This window comes from Tetranychus urticae, chromosome 1 (genome assembly GCF_039701765.1).
Source record: "Tetranychus urticae isolate SD_2017Ah chromosome 1, NJAU_TeUrti_SD_1.0, whole genome shotgun sequence".
NCBI classification, from domain to species: domain Eukaryota; kingdom Metazoa; phylum Arthropoda; class Arachnida; order Trombidiformes; family Tetranychidae; genus Tetranychus; species Tetranychus urticae.
Window position 1 is genome coordinate 31,373,567 of NC_142958.1, and position 18,649 is coordinate 31,392,215.

At 33.2% G+C, this 18,649-nt stretch overlaps 10 protein-coding genes, 1 long non-coding RNA gene and 1 other non-coding gene across 15 annotated transcripts; 6 read left to right on the forward strand and 6 right to left on the reverse strand.

The window, feature by feature from the left end:
- Window positions 1-20: 20 nt before the first annotated feature.
- LOC107361962 (trans-1,2-dihydrobenzene-1,2-diol dehydrogenase-like) lies at window positions 21-2,122 on the reverse strand. 4 transcript variants are annotated; one of them, XM_089266459.1, is made up of 4 exons: window positions 1,951-2,122; window positions 1,410-1,519; window positions 811-1,339; window positions 21-737 (listed from the first exon to the last, which is right to left on the reverse strand). In XM_089266459.1, exons 2-4 carry the CDS (start codon window positions 1,497-1,499, stop codon window positions 346-348), a joined length of 1,011 nt encoding a protein of 336 aa, XP_089122585.1. In that variant the 5' UTR covers window positions 1,500-1,519; window positions 1,951-2,122; the 3' UTR covers window positions 21-345. The 4 variants fall into 4 exon arrangements, with proteins under 4 accessions (XP_089122585.1, XP_089122584.1, XP_089122583.1 ...); XM_089266458.1 differs by having other exon boundaries at window positions 1,410-1,522; XM_089266457.1 differs by having other exon boundaries at window positions 1,410-1,530.
- An 88-nt stretch (window positions 2,123-2,210) lies between these two features.
- On the forward strand, window positions 2,211-4,023 carry LOC107362053 (uncharacterized). The gene is made up of 2 exons (XM_089266455.1): window positions 2,211-3,028; window positions 3,105-4,023. Exons 1-2 carry the CDS (start codon window positions 2,333-2,335, stop codon window positions 3,999-4,001), a joined length of 1,593 nt encoding a protein of 530 aa, XP_089122581.1. The 5' UTR covers window positions 2,211-2,332; the 3' UTR covers window positions 4,002-4,023.
- Window positions 4,024-4,141: 118 nt separating this feature from the next.
- On the reverse strand, window positions 4,142-4,811 carry RpL21 (ribosomal protein L21). Its single transcript, XM_015929049.3, has 2 exons — window positions 4,734-4,811; window positions 4,142-4,665 (listed from the first exon to the last, which is right to left on the reverse strand). The coding sequence occupies exon 2, from the start codon at window positions 4,663-4,665 to the stop codon at window positions 4,177-4,179; it is 489 nt and encodes a 162-aa protein (XP_015784535.1). The 5' UTR covers window positions 4,734-4,811; the 3' UTR covers window positions 4,142-4,176.
- A 716-nt stretch (window positions 4,812-5,527) lies between these two features.
- RpL7A (ribosomal protein L7A) lies at window positions 5,528-6,736 on the reverse strand. The gene is made up of 4 exons (XM_015929109.3): window positions 6,671-6,736; window positions 6,154-6,586; window positions 5,843-6,066; window positions 5,528-5,765 (listed from the first exon to the last, which is right to left on the reverse strand). Exons 1-4 carry the CDS (start codon window positions 6,683-6,685, stop codon window positions 5,583-5,585), a joined length of 855 nt encoding a protein of 284 aa, XP_015784595.1. The 5' UTR covers window positions 6,686-6,736; the 3' UTR covers window positions 5,528-5,582.
- Window positions 6,737-7,161: 425 nt separating this feature from the next.
- mRpS21 (mitochondrial ribosomal protein S21) lies at window positions 7,162-7,761 on the reverse strand. Its single transcript, XM_015929157.3, has 2 exons — window positions 7,630-7,761; window positions 7,162-7,514 (listed from the first exon to the last, which is right to left on the reverse strand). The coding sequence occupies exons 1-2, from the start codon at window positions 7,707-7,709 to the stop codon at window positions 7,331-7,333; spliced, it is 264 nt and encodes an 87-aa protein (XP_015784643.1). The 5' UTR covers window positions 7,710-7,761; the 3' UTR covers window positions 7,162-7,330.
- A 62-nt stretch (window positions 7,762-7,823) lies between these two features.
- mtTFB2 (mitochondrial transcription factor B2) lies at window positions 7,824-9,483 on the forward strand. Its single transcript, XM_015929155.3, has 4 exons — window positions 7,824-8,238; window positions 8,309-8,743; window positions 8,813-8,967; window positions 9,067-9,483. The coding sequence occupies exons 1-4, from the start codon at window positions 7,873-7,875 to the stop codon at window positions 9,284-9,286; spliced, it is 1,176 nt and encodes a 391-aa protein (XP_015784641.2). The 5' UTR covers window positions 7,824-7,872; the 3' UTR covers window positions 9,287-9,483.
- A 189-nt stretch (window positions 9,484-9,672) lies between these two features.
- mRF1 (mitochondrial translation release factor 1) lies at window positions 9,673-11,672 on the forward strand. The gene is made up of 2 exons (XM_015929076.3): window positions 9,673-10,045; window positions 10,445-11,672. Exon 2 carries the CDS (start codon window positions 10,521-10,523, stop codon window positions 11,610-11,612), a length of 1,092 nt encoding a protein of 363 aa, XP_015784562.1. The 5' UTR covers window positions 9,673-10,045; window positions 10,445-10,520; the 3' UTR covers window positions 11,613-11,672.
- LOC149094960 (Nuclear RNase P) lies at window positions 10,085-10,370 on the forward strand. The gene has a single exon (XR_016198214.1).
- A 6-nt stretch (window positions 11,673-11,678) lies between the features above and the next one.
- RpL12 (ribosomal protein L12) lies at window positions 11,679-12,430 on the reverse strand. The gene is made up of 2 exons (XM_015929077.2): window positions 12,337-12,430; window positions 11,679-12,216 (listed from the first exon to the last, which is right to left on the reverse strand). The coding sequence occupies exons 1-2, from the start codon at window positions 12,371-12,373 to the stop codon at window positions 11,756-11,758; spliced, it is 498 nt and encodes a 165-aa protein (XP_015784563.1). The 5' UTR covers window positions 12,374-12,430; the 3' UTR covers window positions 11,679-11,755.
- Window positions 12,431-12,826: 396 nt separating this feature from the next.
- On the forward strand, window positions 12,827-13,871 carry RpL17 (ribosomal protein L17). The gene is made up of 5 exons (XM_015928944.3): window positions 12,827-12,928; window positions 12,993-13,033; window positions 13,102-13,236; window positions 13,312-13,507; window positions 13,588-13,871. Exons 1-5 carry the CDS (start codon window positions 12,889-12,891, stop codon window positions 13,731-13,733), a joined length of 558 nt encoding a protein of 185 aa, XP_015784430.1. The 5' UTR covers window positions 12,827-12,888; the 3' UTR covers window positions 13,734-13,871.
- Window positions 13,867-16,483, reverse strand: LOC107361975 (beta-2-glycoprotein 1). Its single transcript, XM_015928943.2, has 4 exons — window positions 16,076-16,483; window positions 15,298-15,906; window positions 15,058-15,231; window positions 13,867-14,974 (listed from the first exon to the last, which is right to left on the reverse strand). Exons 2-4 carry the CDS (start codon window positions 15,737-15,739, stop codon window positions 14,154-14,156), a joined length of 1,437 nt encoding a protein of 478 aa, XP_015784429.1. The 5' UTR covers window positions 15,740-15,906; window positions 16,076-16,483; the 3' UTR covers window positions 13,867-14,153.
- A 200-nt stretch (window positions 16,484-16,683) lies between these two features.
- LOC149094961 (uncharacterized) lies at window positions 16,684-17,304 on the forward strand. Its single transcript, XR_016198048.1, has 2 exons — window positions 16,684-16,749; window positions 17,257-17,304. It is a non-coding gene; the product is annotated as an uncharacterized LOC149094961 (long non-coding RNA).
- Window positions 17,305-18,649: the final 1,345 nt, after the last annotated feature.

Consider the following 18,649-nt stretch of genomic DNA (forward strand, 5'->3'; position numbering starts at 1 on the left):
AAATAAAGCAGAACAAATGATTCAATATTACGTCTGATCTTTTATTTGATCTACCTTAAGCTTTTAGAGGCATATTCAAGTGGAAAATTTAAGATTTTTTAAACAAAATTTTCTAAAAACAATTATCAGAAAAATTTAACATAATTTATAACAAGAATAAAACCAAAAATATCGATTTAGATTGGTGATACTAATCAACGAACAGCTATGATGAGCAAAGCATTCCGCAATCAGAATAAGATAAGTTCGGAACCCCACGGAGAATCAGTACATTGTTGCTTTTGTAGCTATCTGTTTATCATCTAGAATAGTATCTAAACTATTCTTGTGAAGTATATTTTACTCTTAAAAATGAACTCCAACCTGTCTGAATATTTCATCAGTAATTTCCCGGATTGTTAATGTATCATCAAGCGGCAGAATTGGGCTTTCAGTCAAACCTTTGACTAAACAATCTCGTACATGTGAAGCTTCGTAACTCAAAAATCCACTATTAACAAAGTTACACTCAGCAACGACTTTAGGAGGTTCAAACTCAAAAACTTCTTCTTTAGAAAGATTTTCTCCTGTTAACACAATAACTTTAGTTGGGCACCAGAAAGGAGCAGGAATTTTGATAGCACCTTTGGTAAAAACAATATGAGCTTCGTTAGGCATTTGTCCTCGTAGGGTATTCGACATCATTGCAACTTGACCATCAGAATATTTAAAAGCGACAGCGACTGATTCATCAACACCTGAATGGATTAAAGTTTATGTTGATGAAAAAATGTTACAAAATCAAATCAAATTTTAACAATTAAAACTTACCATCTTCATTAAGATGTCCAGCTGCCAAAATTTGCTCGGGTTTTTTATTACCCACTGCGACTTGGATTACGTTTATCGTATAGACTCCTAGGTCAAGAAGAGTTCCACCTCCAGAAGCTTTCTTTATCAATCGCTCAACGTTGGTCAAATCTAAACCGAAAGTTGCATTGACAGAAACAACATCACCGAGAGCTTTAGTTTTGATTTTATCCATTAGGAGAGTAAAAACTGGATTGAAACGTGACCAAATTGCCTCCATTAAGAACAATTTTTTGGATCGAGCCAGATTGATCAACTCTCGTGCTTCTTCGCTGGTCGCAGTAAACGATTTTTCCACTAAAACATGTTTACCAGCTTCCAACATCATTTTAGTAGTGCTAAAATGATGACTCACAAGAGTCCCAATGTACACAACTTCAACATTTGGATCATTTGCAAGCTCTTGATAAGAACCATAAGCTCGAGGAATTTTATGATTGGCAGCAAATTTCAAGGCATCACCGATATTCCGGGCAGCTACAGCGACAGCCTGAAATAAAAGAGAAAGTTTAAAGAGTATTAAAAATGGAACATTTAAGCAATGGCATAATAAGACTTACCTGATGTTCAGCAGGATCTAAACTTCGAAGACAAACAGTGAAATCATGAGAGATTTTACCAGCACTGAGGATTCCCCATTTGGTTGCCATATTGATTTGATTTGTTGAATCTGCTGAGTTACTTAAAAGTAGAATGAGAATTAAATGAAGCTAAAAGTAAATTATCGTGCTAATTATAGAGAATTTTTGAGGTGTGCAATCTTAAAGCAACACTCAGGGTGAGTCTAGAAAGCTTGTACAATAATAATAGATAAAAATTGAGCGATAATTAGTCAGCAATGTCAAGAGGATTAGAAAATTCCCACCCAAGAAATGATAATAGAAAAATTAAAGCCAAAATCAGAATAACATTCCAATCGATCAGTTAAGCAATTAAAACATATTGAAATACTGCCAATGAAAAGCATTCCAATAAACAATGAGTGATTTAAATTTGAATAAGATTATCTAATTCTAGAAATTTAGATAAAACGTTTCATTTTTCATAATCAATCTGTTGCTATAAAAGTCAGGTGCGATAGATTCAAATCAGTTGACTTACCTTGAACAATACTGACTTGTGGGTCAAAACTAACTTAGAAAAATTCAAAAAAATAACACAACCGGCAAGGAAATATTTTAAAAATCATTCATATTTGGCGATGCAATAAAATTAATTAAACTTTAATTAAAAATTAGCGAGAAATTTGTTTGTATGAAAACAAATTTTCTTCCGTTAACAACGATTCAATATATCGATATGATTACCATAGTAACTCAAATCACATGTTCACATATCACGTTTTTGATTCAGTTTAGAATAAGTTTCATGTTCAATGAGTTTGTTCAAAATTCAGTTTAACTAAAAATTATTTAAATTTATTATTAATTGTGGGACTATTTTTTGTTAATTGTGTTAAACATTATTTATTGTTACTTCCTCCATGGCAATTTTCGGGGATATTGCTACTATTCGGACTTGTATTGAGCCATTCACATGTATATTTCCTTCTCTTACACCGTATGGACAGGATAAAATTATTTTCAGTGAAAGTAAACATCTTGCTGTACTCTATGATTTGAATACATGCTTACCAATTAAGTGTTGGACTTTCAGTGAACTAGACTCACTAGTTGCACCTCTAATTTATGACCATGTAAACGAAAAATTTGTTGCTGTTAAACAATTGAAAGTAGCTTTATATAAATGCGACTCTGAGGATGATCTTGTTCAAGTTAGGCTTGGTAAATCAATTCATTGCTTACTCGCCAGTCCTATCAAAGAGTCTTTAGTACTATTTAAAAATGGGTTTGTTCGACCGTTGGGTTCAGTAATTGCCGAAAAGGGAAAATTTCCCGGAGATGGTATCATTCCAGAAAGCGAGGAAATAATAAAAACTACCATTAATCAATTTAATCCAGAATCATCTTGGGTTGCTCTATTAACTAAAACTCAAAATTGTTTCAATAAACTTTATATGATCAAAGCAGATTTTATTAATGGACTGGGAAATTTTGATGCCAAGTACACAGTAAAACAAAATTACAAATGTTTAACAATGACAAAAAGTGGGAAACCTATTGGTTTAACCGAAAATGGAAACATCCATCTTCTTGATATTGATGGCGACCAACTTCTGGTAAGTTTATCAACATTAACCATGCCAACAAACTATATTTCTTAATAATCTTATTCTTGCTTTTTCAATCTCACAGCTATCTCTACGTGATTCCATCATAATAAGTGCACTTTGTTTACCTGAGGAAGATACACTAGCCGTTGTTGTTCGAGAAGGGGAAACTTATTCATTGAAAATAGTTAATTTGAAATTTAAAGTTATCACTAGCCAATTACCTCTAGACATTGTACCTATACCTGATTTTATATCCCAATCAAATGGAAAACTCTTCATCGCCAGCCCAAAAGCAATGTTGTGCATACAATATGAAATCAAGCCCGCTACTTTGGCTAGCGTTATGGGGAAAAATTTCGTTCCAAATAACAAAAGCTGTAAACAGCAACCTTCTTCTGACCATATCTTTCTCGATTCATCGACAGATATCAAAATAACTACACTATTAACTGATGGCATTACCTTGACTGAACTAAAAAAATTATTACCTAAACCTGATGAAATTTTATCAGAAAGGGCTATCTTTTCTGCTCTGGCAACTATTCTAAAAGCGAAATGTTTTTCGCCTCAAGATACTATGTGCAAAGAACTTTTAAATTCTATCATCTCTCGCCCATTCAATCATAACTTCATGGTTTCTGTTGTAAAATCAACTAATTTAAGTGCTGACCAATTTGTCCAAATTATCGACATCCTGATTGAAATGCTGCAAATAGATAATGGTTTTATTATTGATTGGTTAATCGTCATCTTGGACGCATGTTTAAAACTTCTGTTATTCACTAAAAGTGATGTTATCAAAAATACTCTTAAGAAATTGGACGACAAACTAATTATGATGGAAGAGTCGCTGGAAAAATGTCACGAAATATCCACACTATTGGATGATTTATTAACTTCTAAGACTAAATTATCTAATAACTCTCTGTATAATGGTATAAAACATGATAAATATTGTATCGAGGTTCTTGAGCTATAATATATTTTTTCCATGTACACTATTTGAACTTGTCTCTTTTTTTAATAACTCATATTTGATCATTGACCAGACCCGAATGTAAAATACCGAATTTTTATAATGAAAATGAATTAGACGAAAGAAACGATAGCATTTCGAAATTAACAGTAAATTAATTTATTGGAACCAGTAAAATTTAAGCAACCAGCTCATAAGGTAAAGGAGCTAAATTAACCGGTCGGTTTACTCGTGTTACTCTAATCAAATGTCCACCTCTTGGTGCAACGGGTTGTCTCTTAAGGTTTGGTTTATTAACCTTCTTTTCCTTTGCGAGTTTCTTGAGTTCTTCATTCTCCTTAACACGGGTGAGGAAATCTTGACGACACTTGGAGTGAGAAACGTGTTCAATCCTAATGTTAATCTTCTTGGGAATAACTCGGTTTCGGACTCGCTTGTTGACAATGACTCCAAGACCATGTTTGGTTACATTGAAAACTCGGCCAGTTTTACCATGATAAAATTTGAATGGCATACCTTTGTGGAAAGCACCATTACCTTTGATGTCAACAATATCCCCACGTTTGTAGACTTTCAAGAAGGTTGAAAGATGCTCAACACCTCGCCTTCTGAATGGCCGAGCAAAAGTGTATCTGGTACCTCGCCGATAACCCTTAGTATTTGTCATCTGAAAACAAAGATCAATAATTTGAACAGTTAATTAATAATAACACAAATTAAAACAAAAAAACATACCTTTGATTAAATCCAATTGATGGAGTAACTACAATTAATAATACAATTACTGAAGAAACCAACTACTAAATTATTTGTTGACTCTTATACAGGAAACGGAAAGAGCAAAAACATGGATATAAGGTAAAAGTACTTTTGCTCAACTATAGATGGCGCATAAACAAAAATCAAAGAATAACAAGAAAAGGTAAAGGGCTAGTTGTGAATCTCCCCGAAAGATGGTGCTCATGCAAGTGAGAAAAAGAAAGAGAAAATAAATCTGGCAACAGCGTCACCTTTAGGGGAGATCCACAAATAGCCCCTCATCAGAATTTGAAACTCTTGGTGTTTGTGCGGGCTCTAGAAGTCCGAAGTCAAGATTGAAAATAAAATCAGACCCAGGACCAAAGAGTAATGGTACAGTTGCATTACTCATTGCCCAGGACCCACTACCTTATCGTGCGTGTCTTCTGGTTACTCTTTGCAGAAATGCAACTTCAATTTTTGAATTTCTGAACAATTCAAATCCATGATAAAAAGAAAATGTCGGGATAAATCCATATGAATAAATAAAGAGTAAAGACTTCTTTGAAGTGAAATAAAATATTGTAACTTAAATAGAACTATCTAATCCAAACGATACCCTCTTTTTCAATTCGCTAAATTTTAAGCCATAAAATAAAATTAAATAAAATGCAGTTTCTAAATGAAAGACTTTGAAGTTTCTTGCTCTCAAATCGGAATTATGGCAGAAGAAAGACACACAATTAATTTAATAACGCGAAAAATATGAAAATAAACATCTTGACAGAATGTACTTAGTTAAATTATTTACTTCAGAAGATTATACTTTTACAAAAAATGAAATCTTCATTGAATTGTGATACCACCAGATTGTTGTTGTTGAAGTTCTTTAGCCTTTGCTTTCTCAAGCTTGGCTTGTTTAGCTCGAGACCTAAAACTGAGAACACCACCACCCCATTGTTTTCTCATTTCTTCGTATCTATCGTTAAAGTTAGTCTTAATGGTTTCACAGAGTTTGGCCAAGTTGTTCTGAAAAAGAAAAAAAGTTAAAAACAATTAGAATCAAGTCGAAAGATAGATTCATGTTAGCTATGGGTAAAACTTACCTTATCCTCGGGATTGACATTTACAAGAGCACAACAAGCAATGCTCTTACGTCGGACAATGTAGCCCAATCGTGATCGTCCACCTTTAACGATGCAATAAGGAATACCCATCTTTCTGCAGAGGGTAGGAAGATGTAAAACAATTTCGATGGGGTCAACGTCAGCAGCAATAATAACCAGAGCAGCTTTCTTTTGCTCAACTAAAGATGTAACCTTGTTGCAACCTAAAATTTATAAAAAAAATTATTGTGAGATCAAATGCAGAACAATTGGTCAAGAATTAGATGAAGGCTAGAATTAATAAGACATACCAAATCGAACGGTTGGAGGTCTTTTTTGTGGAGTGACTTTCTTGCCAGCAGCCTTTTCTTTAGCGATAGCTCTCAACCTAAGTTTCTTAGCTCGCTTGTCTTCAGGTCGATACTTTTCCAACAAACGGAACAACTGAATAGCTGTTTGTTTATCCAGATTACATGCTCTGAATTGGTTGACTGAAGGTGGAACCTTAATTCTCTGGTTAAGAATAGCACGTTTACGTTGGAGCAAGATATACCTTGGCCATCGAACAAATCTTGTAAGATCACGTTTAGGTTGAATGTCTTGACCAATACCGAAATTCTTAGGTCTCTTTTGAATTAAAGGGTTCTTTTTCTTCTCTTTGATAACTGGAACCACAGTTTTCTTGGGTTGAACAACAACCGGCGGAGGTGGTGGTGGAACCTTCTTCCTTCTAACAATTTTAATCTGTTAAATGGTGAAAAGACACATTGATTAAACACACAAGTCAGGGCATAAAACATGGTTAACCAATCACTAATCAATAATTACCTTTTTAACAACCATTTTGTATATTAATTAACTAAAACAATTAAATTGTAAACTAACAAATTTCCACGAAAGGAAGAAATGTGGAAAATATAAAATTACTTTTCCAGCTACAAACAAGCAATGTTCTTTCCGTTTCCGTGAAGTAACTAGGGAGATACTGAAGCTCCCCCTGGTAAGGAATCACCGCCAAAACTGAAATTCACATTTTACATTACATTATATTAAATATGACGATAAATAATTAACCAGATAAAGTACAAACAATTCAAATCAATTGTATAAATTATCATAAAAGACTCTTCGATTTAAAGCTTAATAAATTGATTCAACTTCTTTACGCAGCATCTAATAGAACGAGCTTTCTCATCTAAATTTTAGAATCAAGTGATTACTATAAAGATATTGTTTTTTAGCTATAAGTTTAAAACAGTAGTTTCACGATTGTCAGATAATTACAGAATGACAATAAAATGAATAAAAACAGAGATAGATTTTAATTGTTGGAATCAAATTTAATGACTATAGTTTTTAAATATATTGATTGCAAAGATATTGTGCTGAGTTTGCATTGAAATAGCATTAAATAGGTTTCTTTTCGCCATTATAACTTTAACTACATGGAAAAGGTGAACATTGACTAATTACAATATTTAATTTGATTTATGTCCTTCCAGGATACGGTTCAACTCGGTTCTTTCTCATGATGAAACTAATCTTTCTTGCCATGTCTTCTTCATAAATGGCCTTACATCTCTCGAAATTGAATCTCCTTCTGGCAAGATAAGGTTTTTCATATCTTTGATTTCGTCTAAAATTTTCGAAACAGCCTTCACTGGCAAGAACTCTGAAATAAAACGAAAAAATATGAATATTAAAATGAAATCTCGTTACATTCAACATGAATGTTAAAAAACATTTGATATTAGTTATGGTGGAAAAATCAATTTAAGGATGCTTACCTGTTCATAATCTTGAAAGCAGCTTCAATTTTACCATCTTTAACTAAAACAGTACGACCAAGAAACTTAATGTGCCTCATAATTAAACTATTAATTAAAATGCAAAAATTAACACAAAAGTCATTGAGATGGTTACTAGAGTAACATGTGTTAAAGCAAAACATTTTACTTTACTGAAGCGCCATAAACAAACCCACAAACATGTGATAAACATTGTTATTCTTTCTATTGCTGACTTTATTTATGTTTGTTAATAATAATTTATTTATGCTCGAATTTTCATCAGTCAAATTCATGAATTCAACTTCTAAGCTTTTGAGATCTTGTTTCCCTGTTTATCATCATCATGTCAATCGTGCTTATTATGCCAATCGGAAAAACAACAACAAACTTGTGATACCAGCTTCTTCTGAAAGGATTCACTTGGTTGACGCTGAGGTGATTAAATTTACAGTTGATTCGATTAGCTCTGATTGGTCCAAGGAGACAGCAGTAGTAATCGATACATCACCAGGACCTGGTCTGCTCCTTGAAGCCCTTCTCAAAGCTGGTGCTCCTAAAGTTAGAGGATTACTTCATGGTTCCAGTCCATACAAATCTGTTTTACAAGTGAGTTTGCTTGTTAACCTCTCAAATTGTGAACAATACTAATCTTTATTTCAATTTTACTCTTTTCTAGACATTACAAGAAACTTATCCTGATAGATTGGAACTACGGAATTTTGATTTTCACAATTTTAGAAGCAATTTTAAAGAAAACAGTGGAATTGAAGGTTGCAAAAGAGTACTCGATTCTGCTCTGGAAACAGCTCCTGTTAACTGGACTGACGACCCTCCTCTAAAACTTATTTTAACTTTGACCCCTAGTACAGAGAGAAGAGTTCTTCGTCGATTAATTAGCGAGTTAACTTTACAAAGTGGCATCTATGCTTCTGGACGATCTCAGTTATTCGTTTTCCTAAGTGAGAAAGAATATGGCTTTATGAAAACCAAAAAGGATGTTAGGCCGATTCATCATCAAGCCTCACATATTTTGTATCAATCTTTTTTTCAAATTAATCACCTTGCAACATTCAATTTTGACTGCTTCTATCCTTCTGTAAATAATCAAAAAGTAAGTTCATAAACGTAAAATGATCAAATCTCCTTTTCATTAATTTCATTTTCAACTTTTCCCAAATAGACGAAAAATAGCAATCCTGAGAATGTACATTTGGTTTCTATACTACCTAAACTGGAGTTACCTGATTTAATATCAACCAAAGATTGGCCTGATTATTTTTATTTTGTGAAACAAACAATGGCTCGAAGGAGAAATCGAATCATTCCATTCATGGAGTAAGTTTGAGTCTTACGAAGAGTTACGAAGAGTAAAGGAAGCCTATTATGTAATCCATTACACAATTTATTTATTTTACTTTTCATCATGTTTTACAGAAAACTAGTCTCCGATTGTGGCCTTAAATTGATCAAGAATGGTATTACTGTACATAAGGCTTTCAAAGATTTGGAACCAGATGAATTCATCAAATTATTCGTCGAAATGAGGAGTTGGCCAGAGTTTGAAGTTTCAAATTTAGCAGAAGCTACTAAAGGATTTCTTACTGAGAATGATCAATATTTACTACAACATGGATTTTCAATGAACAAAAAGTGATTCAAATTGGTTAGAGCTTCATGAATTGGTCTTCAAATTCAAAAGCTAATAATTTTACAAGTCAGTTGAATAACATATGAAATTCTGATTTTTTAGCGTAGTCATGACCATAATCTCATATACAGATGCATTAAAATTATAATCACTTTGATCTGCCAAGATAAATTCATAATTAAAATCAATACTTAAATGGTATTCATCTAATTATCTTCTAATGTTATTTTTGAGATTTGAGCGAAAAATTTAAAGAAACTGAATTAGGTCAATCTGTTTTGATAAATTGAAAAATCAATGTGTTAATTTTTTAAAAAGCCTCATACTTAACCAGATGGAGCTACAAACAAATAACATGAGTTTTCTGTTCAATGTTTACATCGTAAAAAGTGAATGAATCAAAAAGGATAGACTTGTAAATTTTAATTAAGCTTAATTACTGTTTTTTACTAGTCCATATAATTTATTTATTCAGCCAATAAATCATGAACTGATTTAAAGTGTTGTGCCTTGAAATCATTTAACAACAATCTTCAAAATAACCGTGTTCTTACTTGTGAAAATTTTTGCTTTCTCGTTTTCTAATCAATCTTAGTTTTTTCATGGTTTCAACTTGATTGTTATTTAATTGGTGTTGAACGTGTAAAATTTTAGCATAAACACAACAACAGTGTTTGGCAAACCGATGAGAACTGCGGATGAATCAAGAATTGAATTAAAACCATTCGATTCGATTGCCCGTCAAACTAAAAGCTCAAGGTTTAGGTAAAGTATATAATACGACTTTCTTGGTTATCCTATTGTCTTGAAATGAATTCGCACAAGGGGTTTCAAGTGTCCCTGGGAAGGTCTGAGAATGTCGCTTTTAGGTTCTTGCTGAACCCCTTCATAATGGAGGTCGGGTAGTTAGAAATAAACTGGTCGATCATGGATTATGGTAAGAGAGATTGTAACTTTATTGGTTACGATTGATACCTTACATGGTTGACTGAGTTGAAAATGACCCGAGACTAGCTCGTTTAAGCTCGATGTGCGAAGTGGTTAGACTAATAGTTTAACCATTACTCAATTCGGACTATTACATTTCAAGGCATCACACTTTTTTTGAAGCGATGCATATTTGATTTTCAAACACAATTAAAATTGTTTTCTTTTCATTTTCAGGTTTCAACCAACTTCAATTTAGAAAATTTGAAATCTAATATCAGTTTTCACGAGACAAATTTATTTGCCGATCGCAATGATTTTTAAAAACTCCTTCAAAGTGATCTTGCCAATCTTCAAACGTTTCAATGCAACTTCATTGTTACGACGTTATTCGAACAAGCCAAATCTTCTTGAAATACCTATTCCTAAAGTACTGCTTTCAAAAGCAAATCTAGATCAAACTAATAGATTTGATGCATTGGTTGATGAGCTGAATCAACTTCATGAAATTATGAACGAAGCTGATTCAAATTTGGAAAACTTGGTCAATGAAGATCTTCGTAAGCTAAGAGTCAAATTTTTGGACCTTCAAAATGACATCATTGATACTTTAACCAAAGATGAATACAGCAATGTTAATGAATGTTTCCTGGAAATCAAAGCAGGAGTTGGTGGTCAAGAGGCCATGTTATTTGCCGCTGAATTGTTACAAATTTATCTGAAGTACATTAAATGGCATGGATGGATGATTGCTAGTGTTGAAGATGATTTGAGTGAACTGGGGGGATTGAAACACGCTGCATTAAGCATAAAAGGCTTTCAAGTATTTACCTTTCTTCGTCATGAAGCTGGTGTTCATAGAATACAAAGAGTTCCCTCAACAGAAAGGAGTGGACGAATTCATACCTCGACTGCATCCGTTGGTATTTTACCTCTTCGTAATTTAGGTAAAATTGATCTTAAAGATGCTGATTTGAAATTTGAAGCAACAACCTCTTCTGGTCCTGGTGGGCAGCATGTCAATAGAACAGAAACTTGTGCTCGCGTTGTACATTTGCCAACAAACCTACAAGTCGTTTGTCAAGAAACAAGATCTTATTTGGAGAATAAGGAAAGAGCATTGCAACGTTTAAAAAGCTTGCTTGCGCGACGTGAAAATGAGCTACATTATGCTAATTATCAAAAACTTAGACGAGAACAATATGGTGATTCTGGAAGGAGTGAAAAAATACGAACTTATAATATTGTTCAAGATAGAGTGACTGATCATAGGCTAAATGAAAATTTGTATCATATTAAAGATTTCATGAAAGGCGAACCTGAAAGGTTACACAGGATGATTGTTAAATTAGAAGATATAAGAAAACAATCTATTTTAAAGCGAGTACTTGTCGATTGTAAATAGTCGTAAATGGTTATGAAAACTTATTAAAAAGAGCAACTATCCAAAAGTAACAATATAAAACGAATATTTCACTTTTTTTACTCTTTTTTATTAATTTAGACATTTGAAAAACAGTCGGAAACTATTCATGGAATCAACCAAACTTATTCCAGTGGCACTTCCATTTCTTTGTTATCAATCTTTTCAATAAGAGTATGTGGATGCATTCCTTCTACAGAGCAACCTACACTCTGACATGTACCAAGAATTTCTTTTACGGTTCCTTCCAATTGTTTAGCCATACTTCTATTCCTCATGGCTCGTGCAATAGTCAGGATATCGTCAAAAGATAAATTACCGCTATGTTTCACATTTTTGACCTTTTTACGATCCCTGGGTGGTTCTTTAAGAGCACGAATAATTAAACTAGCAGCACTGGGTACAACGTCAATAGTGGCTTGCCTGTTTTGAATGGTCAGTTTAACAGTAACTTTAAGTCCCTTCCATTCGGCGGTTGCTTTAGCAATATCGTCACCAACCTTTTTAGGTGATAAACCGAGAGGACCGATTTTTGGAGCAAGTGATGAGGTAGCTCCAACTTCACCTCCGACAGCTCGCAGGTAAACTGTTGGACAAGATCAAGATAAAAAAATGAAAAGGTTTAGTTGGAAGAAAGGTGTCATCATGAAGGAAATAAATATTAAAGAAACAATAGTCAGAGTACTTCAATAGTACTTATACATACCGATTTTGATTTCTGATGGATCAACTTTTGGAGGCATGATTAATTAAATTTAATATATTTAAAGTATATTTAAAGACTACAAATCGTAAACAAGCAGAAAACCGAAACCGAATGAAGAAACGGAAGAGGAAATTAATGTTGAGCAAAATTATAAACCAGAAAGCATTTCAGTAAATGCACAAAAGAGGCGCGAGCTACAAATTTTATTCCATTTGAAAACTATTCTTTTTTATTGAAGTTCAATAAATGTACCATGAATAAGGTTTTGAATTTTTACTAAGATTATTAATAGGGAAATTATAATATATTTGATTGATCAATCGATAAATTAACTAATTATCAAAAAGAAAGTTAATCTTTTAAGAAATTCAAAGATAATTTTAAACTATTCATAAGTCGCGGTGTAGTTGCTCTAAAATACCGCTTGGGTATCACCTTGACTACTCTGCGGAAACGGAAGATTTGTGTGTTTGGAGCTGATAGACTTCAAGTTTAGTTAAATAATTAAGTTAAAGTTTAATTTTTTGGTCTGTGTTTATTAAATTAATTACAATGGCTAGATATTCAACTGAACCAGACAACCCCACAAAATGTAAGTTTTTTTGCATATTTGAAGCTGAATTCATCATCTAATATTTTGTTTTTCAATTCTTCAGCATGTAAAGCCAGGGGATCTAATTTAAGAGTTCACTTTAAGGTAAGATTTTTTTCTATTTCATTGAATATCACTGTTTTCTAACTATTTGTTTTGCTTTGTAAATTCAGAACACTAGGGAAACCGCTGCTGTCATTAGGAAAATGCCCTTACGAAGAGCTCAAAGATTCCTTAAAAATGTTATAGTCAAAAAGGAAATCGTCCCATTCCGCCGGTTCAATGGTGGTATTGGTAGGAAAGCTCAGGTTGGTATTTTGTGCTTATTATTTAAAATCTTTATTTTTAAGTCGTTTTAACACGATTTTTCATTATCTTTCTAGGCTAAGGCATGGGGAGCTACCCAAGGTAGATGGCCCAAAAAATCAGCTGAGTTCTTACTCCAACTTCTTCGTAATGCTGAAAGTAATGCCGATTTGAAAGGATTAGATGGGGATAAATTGGTAATTGAACACATCCAAGTTAACAGAGCCCCTAAAATGAGAAGAAGGACTTACCGTGCCCATGGTCGAATTAACCGTAAGTTTTATCACCGTTAATTTTTTCCGAAACCTTTTCACTAATCTCTCCTATTTTTACTTTCGTTCATATTTCTATAGCTTACATGAGCAGCCCATGCCATCTTGAAGTTATTTTATCCGAGAAGGAAGAAGTAGTTGCAAAACCAGCTGGCGGAGAAGAAGCACCCAAAAAGAAGGTTTCCAAAAAGAAGTTAGCTCGACAAAAGTTGATGAACAGAGAGTAATACTGCTTTGTCCTGATATTTAAAATCTAATGTTAAACTGAAATTTCTCACTTTTGTGATTAAAAAACGTCAACAAAAATTACTGTTTTTTTTTGTTCGAGTGTATATGCGGAATAAAGGTTCGAAATTGAAGTTTAAGCAAAGTGACTTTATTACTTTTTTACATAGTTTACCAATCTTCTAGATTCAATTTAGATGGATAAATACAATCGGTAAAACAAAATACTTGATGAGTTGTGAATGAACTGAGCTATGATTCGTATTCACAAAATTTTATAAAGTGAAAAACAAGAATTTACCAAATATAGACAATAAAAACACAGTGGAAAGATAAAAAATTTATGTATAATATGTTCAACAGTCGGTGTTTTTGGTTTTTTCATATTTTTGGTCAGTTTTCAAGAAAAAAATATAAACCTCTCATAGATCTGTTACAGGAACTGTACTTCTTGATTGGCAGAAAAATCTCATCTCTTGATTACAGGTAGCAGTTATATTGGTTCTACTTTGTCGATATGTATGATTACCAAAATATCTTTTCCAATACTGTTTCTCAAGATGTCTTTGACGGAGACGATGTAAAATGATGGATAAAACTATGAGTATGAAAAATAAAATAACAAACAATACAGTTCCTAAAACAGTGAGCTGATTTGATGATGATGATGGTGACCGTGAAAGAGAGCCATATTCGTGTAAGACACATCTAGGTTTATTCGAAGTCCAGCTCCCATGACGACAACGAATCCAAGGTGGGCCATCGCGATAATAATTAGGATTGCAGTAAAAAGCTATGACAACCCCATCAGAATAACCAGTGATCTTGGAAGATCCATTATGTCGACCGTTCTCAAGTGGTGTTATTACAGAACAAAATTTTTTACCGGGATCAGAACATTTGAAACCATTTAACTCCCAAGAGCCATCTTCTTTACAACGTATAGTTGTTCTGTTTTTATCGTGACATGTTGCAAGTACAGTAGCTCCGATAGAATACTGACTTTTCCTGGGTAGAGTTAAAACACCGGAACGCGAAGTCGCATAGTTGAGGCAGAAATTTTCAACACATCTAGACAAACTGCCCTTCCATTTGCCATTAGATTCACATGATAAAGAAACGCTTTTTTCTACATGATATTTGGGTGGACACGAAATAGTTGCGGTGGATTTGTAAGAACGTTTACTATCACTATACACGATAGATCCGATTTGAGGATTCTCCAGTTTTGGACATGAAACAGCTATGAAAGGAAAAATAAAATTTGAATAATTTTGTTTCGCAATGCTCTATGTGAGCGTCAGAAAAAGAGAGACTAATACTTACGATCACATCTAGGCAGTTGTCTATTCCAGACACCGTTTTGGGTACAATGAAGGAACGGCGCACCAGACATAACATAGCCTGGATTACAGCTATAGCTAATGTTGGAAGCATAATTAAAACCAACGGCAATTCTAACAGCATTCTCAACAAAGCCTGGATCAGTGCATGTGATTACTAGAGAAAAAAAATAAAAGATGTTATTTAAATGCTCAAATTGCTTCTTGCAAACTCGTTACTCACTTTGACAGACCAGAGTTGAATTTTCCCATTTAGTTCTTGTAATAAATGGTAAAATGGATGGATAAGTAATACATTTGATCTCGTAGGATCCGTGACTTCGATAATAACCATTATCACAAGAATAAGTTACCGTTGTGCCAGCAACGACAGAGATATTTGGATTTTGAACATTAGGTACAGCATGAGGAATACTAGGAATCGGTGGGCAAACTTGCCTGTTTGGCAATTTATTTGGTTGACTTATGGATGTGACTATGTCTGGAATATTTTTTTCACTTTCGTTTTGCCCTTCAGGAATTCCGTCAGTGTGATATAATGTTGCTTCAATGTGGTTATCATTTACGTTGGTAGTAATGTTGGTTGAACATGGAACTAAATGCAACATACAGCTCATCATCATCAAAATCACGAAATGGAATTGTCTTAAGAGTATAATACACATCGCTGAATCACTGGGCTCAAATTTTGCTCAGAAGAGACAAAGATAGGCCACTGAATAGGAAAATAAACTTTTTCATAAGATTACATGGCAGGTACACAATAAAAATACAAAATAAAGAAGATGAGAAGAAACACAAAGGCCCGGACACTCTGAAGGAATCGGATGACCTGTTTATGACAAAAGAGAAGGATAGGAAACAAATAATAGATCATAAGCAACAATCAATGCCCTCCGATTGGAAGCGTAGGAGGAAAAGAAATCATAGGAGTAAGTTAAAGTAGAAATTGCATAAAGAGATAATTACATTGGTTAGATAGCTTAAAAGTATCAGCTTACCGTTTAAAATTGGTTGATCATGTTATTTACATCCGTCATAAAAATAATAGAGCCCAGTCTGAGAAGACCAAATTAAAAGTAGAGAATGATGATAACGATGGTGGTGAAGATGAAGATGAAGAAAGAAGCAAAAAAAGAAAGAGAAAACAAATGACTGAAGTAACTTAGGGCAAAATAATAAGAAAACAAGCGGACGGAATGTATGCCTCTTTTTCACAGAGTAGCGTTACGTATTGACAGCATAATTATTGGCTCACATATAGATATCCTTAATTAACTCATTAGCACAATTAGTGGAAATATCAAATCAATTGTTTCCAACGTAAAAAGGGTCACCAAAAAAGGGTAAATCAAAAAAAACAGTCAAAATAAGAAAAGTTAAATCCAACAAGTTTAACAATAGCGTTTATAAGAATGTAATGTAATGGTAAAAGTTTTACTACAGATGGCGTTGACGATGGTAAAAAAGCTGTTTGACGGGTTTAAAAACAGTAAATGTAGAAAGAGACTGTCATGACCTGGCTCAATTTCATCAGTTGAGATCAACAGTTCACGGTTTTACGGTAAAACCATTTAAGATTAACTAACAATTGGCCAACTGAAATTAACCTTGATTCAGATGTTATTTTTAATAGTGATTGGCAGTTATCTGTTTTTTATTTTCCAACTGTAAAGTAATTCAAGTATCCCAACTGTCTGACCCATGGTCAAAGTGAAATGTTAATAAACTGTTATTCAAAATATATTACATCAAAACCTTTTCTGTTTTACGCATTAATCTGGAATGTTCACTTGATAGGAATATTTATTTTCCATTTTTCTGTCTTCATTGTTATAAGTTATAACCTTTGGTTATTGTTTTTTGTTTTTTTTTCATGCTATAGTTATGTTGTATGTTGACAATTAATCAATTTATGGCCCAATGCTTTTCAAGTTTGTTTGCTTAAATATTTAGATTGGTTATCGTTGGTTTGGGAAGCAACTCTTATTATTAATATTACTCTGAGATTGTCCCACCATTTTCTCATGTGTTTTGTATTATCAGGGGTTAAAGTGATTATATTATGACAAAGCAGACTTTGAATATAAACGGTCCTTCCAAGTGACCAGATTACGTTTTATCTTGTCTTATAGCCTGGTAAATTGAAATGTAAACTGATTAACATTGTTTCACATTGCAGGTACTTTATTTGTGATAAACTTAAAAATGCCATTAATCAAGCTAAAAAGATCTTATCTGCTGGAAATTTGATTCATCTGTTAATTGGATCCTCTTTTCCCTGTAACCATTCCGTTTATTGATAATTTTTGGATTTTCAATGAGTAATGTTGAGACCTCTTTTGATCATAAAAACAAACTAATCGACAATCAATTAGCAAGGAGAAGAAGTAAATAATAAAGAAAAGATGATCACTCTTTTGATTCAAGACGTTAGGGTTCATCAGACAGACAAGTGTTGGTAAATAATAAAGATGGCAGGATCGACGATCAGCTCGATCTTCAGATCGAAAAAATTAAAAGGTTGAGCACAAGATCGATTCAGAGATCAATCACGGATCGAGCTTTAAATTTTATGATTTTTTGGCAACTCAAATGATTGAGTGAAGACCAAAATCATCAAATTTATAAGTTATTTTGAATATTTTAGGCCGTTCAATCTTTCGCGAGAACTCGAAACTTTAAAAGGTTGAGCTTAATCTGACCGGAAGGCATATCGATTCGCCGTAGCTCTTCAAGATCGATCTTTTTCTGCCATCTCTGGTAAATAAACTGAACATTATGGGAATATTAACTGTGATTTGTCGCTCTACCAATTTTTGACTGGTCAGTCGAGAGTGAACGTATTCCTGTTTTTCATCTTATTGCTGTTGAATTTAACTTCACAAACATTTATGAAAAAATTATGAAGTGTTCATAAAATGAGCTTGATTTTATTGTTGAGTATTGTCTCATTTGAGGTAATTGAATCAGGGAATGTTTTGATGAGATCTTTGAGTGATTTTATTGTTTTGTGGTTTTTCAAGATGAAATTGAGGATCAAATCACTAAGGTAGAGGTTCATAATACTTTAAAAGATATAATAGATGAATATTTTTTCCATTAGTGAATTAAATAGTGCCGTTTAAATAGAAATAGAAATCTAAAAATCTGATTAGATCATTTAATCGAACAGATGAGGTTTTTGAACTTTGACTTTTTTCATGACTATGATCAGAACCCAAACGAGCACGCTTTAGGAAACTTAGGGTTGGGAAGGAAGTCTATGATTTACCATTAAAGGCAATAAGCAATCGAGTCTCTAAACAGATAATATTCAACATCATTAGAATTGTATTTTGTCTCATTTGACAGGTAAATATCAATGGACTTTTCCCAAGCAAACGGTTTGCTTGTTATACCAAAGAAACCTTAATGTGATTTTTCAGGAATAATTATTTTCTCACGCTGATTTTATTTTTGGGTTCTCGGAATATTTGGTTGAATTATACGTCAGTCAGTCGGTTATTTTATCTAGAGCAATGTTTTCTTTCATGAATTTACACACATTCATTTTGTGGTCAAGCTGACGATAG

Excerpts from the sequence above, each read along its gene's own strand:
- LOC107361962 (XM_089266459.1), bottom strand. The coding sequence starts at position 1,499 with ATGGCAACCAAATGGGGAATCCTCAGTGCTGGTAAAATCTCTCATGAT. Across the intron at positions 1,340-1,409 it reads TAGATCCTGCTGAACATCAG|GCTGTCGCTGTAGCTGCCCG; the intron begins GTAAGTCTTATT and ends CTTTTATTTCAG. Across the intron at positions 738-810 it reads TGGACATCTTAATGAAGATG|GTGTTGATGAATCAGTCGCT; the intron begins GTAAGTTTTAAT and ends TAATCCATTCAG.
- LOC107362053 (XM_089266455.1), top strand. The coding sequence starts at position 2,333 with ATGGCAATTTTCGGGGATATTGCTACTATTCGGACTTGTATTGAGCCA. Across the intron at positions 3,029-3,104 it reads TTGATGGCGACCAACTTCTG|CTATCTCTACGTGATTCCAT; the intron begins GTAAGTTTATCA and ends TCAATCTCACAG.
- RpL21 (XM_015929049.3), bottom strand. The coding sequence starts at position 4,665 with ATGACAAATACTAAGGGTTATCGGCGAGGTACCAGATACACTTTTGCT.
- RpL7A (XM_015929109.3), bottom strand. Across the intron at positions 6,067-6,153 it reads ACCTCCAACCGTTCGATTTG|GTTGCAACAAGGTTACATCT; the intron begins GTATGTCTTATT and ends TATAAATTTTAG. Across the intron at positions 5,766-5,842 it reads ATGTCAATCCCGAGGATAAG|AACAACTTGGCCAAACTCTG; the intron begins GTAAGTTTTACC and ends TTTCTTTTTCAG.
- mRpS21 (XM_015929157.3), bottom strand. The coding sequence starts at position 7,709 with ATGAGGCACATTAAGTTTCTTGGTCGTACTGTTTTAGTTAAAGATGGT. Across the intron at positions 7,515-7,629 it reads GCTTTCAAGATTATGAACAG|AGTTCTTGCCAGTGAAGGCT; the intron begins GTAAGCATCCTT and ends GTTTTATTTCAG.
- mtTFB2 (XM_015929155.3), top strand. The coding sequence starts at position 7,873 with ATGTTTGTTAATAATAATTTATTTATGCTCGAATTTTCATCAGTCAAA. Across the intron at positions 8,239-8,308 it reads CATACAAATCTGTTTTACAA|ACATTACAAGAAACTTATCC; the intron begins GTGAGTTTGCTT and ends ACTCTTTTCTAG. Across the intron at positions 8,744-8,812 it reads CTTCTGTAAATAATCAAAAA|ACGAAAAATAGCAATCCTGA; the intron begins GTAAGTTCATAA and ends TTTCCCAAATAG.
- mRF1 (XM_015929076.3), top strand. The coding sequence starts at position 10,521 with ATGATTTTTAAAAACTCCTTCAAAGTGATCTTGCCAATCTTCAAACGT.
- RpL12 (XM_015929077.2), bottom strand. The coding sequence starts at position 12,373 with ATGCCTCCAAAAGTTGATCCATCAGAAATCAAAATCG. Across the intron at positions 12,217-12,336 it reads TCCATCAGAAATCAAAATCG|TTTACCTGCGAGCTGTCGGA; the intron begins GTATGTATAAGT and ends CTTGTCCAACAG.
- RpL17 (XM_015928944.3), top strand. The coding sequence starts at position 12,889 with ATGGCTAGATATTCAACTGAACCAGACAACCCCACAAAAT. Across the intron at positions 13,034-13,101 it reads ATTTAAGAGTTCACTTTAAG|AACACTAGGGAAACCGCTGC; the intron begins GTAAGATTTTTT and ends TTGTAAATTCAG. Across the intron at positions 13,237-13,311 it reads GTATTGGTAGGAAAGCTCAG|GCTAAGGCATGGGGAGCTAC; the intron begins GTTGGTATTTTG and ends TTATCTTTCTAG.
- LOC107361975 (XM_015928943.2), bottom strand. The coding sequence starts at position 15,739 with ATGTGTATTATACTCTTAAGACAATTCCATTTCGTGATTTTGATGATG. Across the intron at positions 15,232-15,297 it reads TTCAACTCTGGTCTGTCAAA|TAATCACATGCACTGATCCA; the intron begins GTGAGTAACGAG and ends TTTTTTCTCTAG. Across the intron at positions 14,975-15,057 it reads ACAACTGCCTAGATGTGATC|CTGTTTCATGTCCAAAACTG; the intron begins GTAAGTATTAGT and ends TTCCTTTCATAG.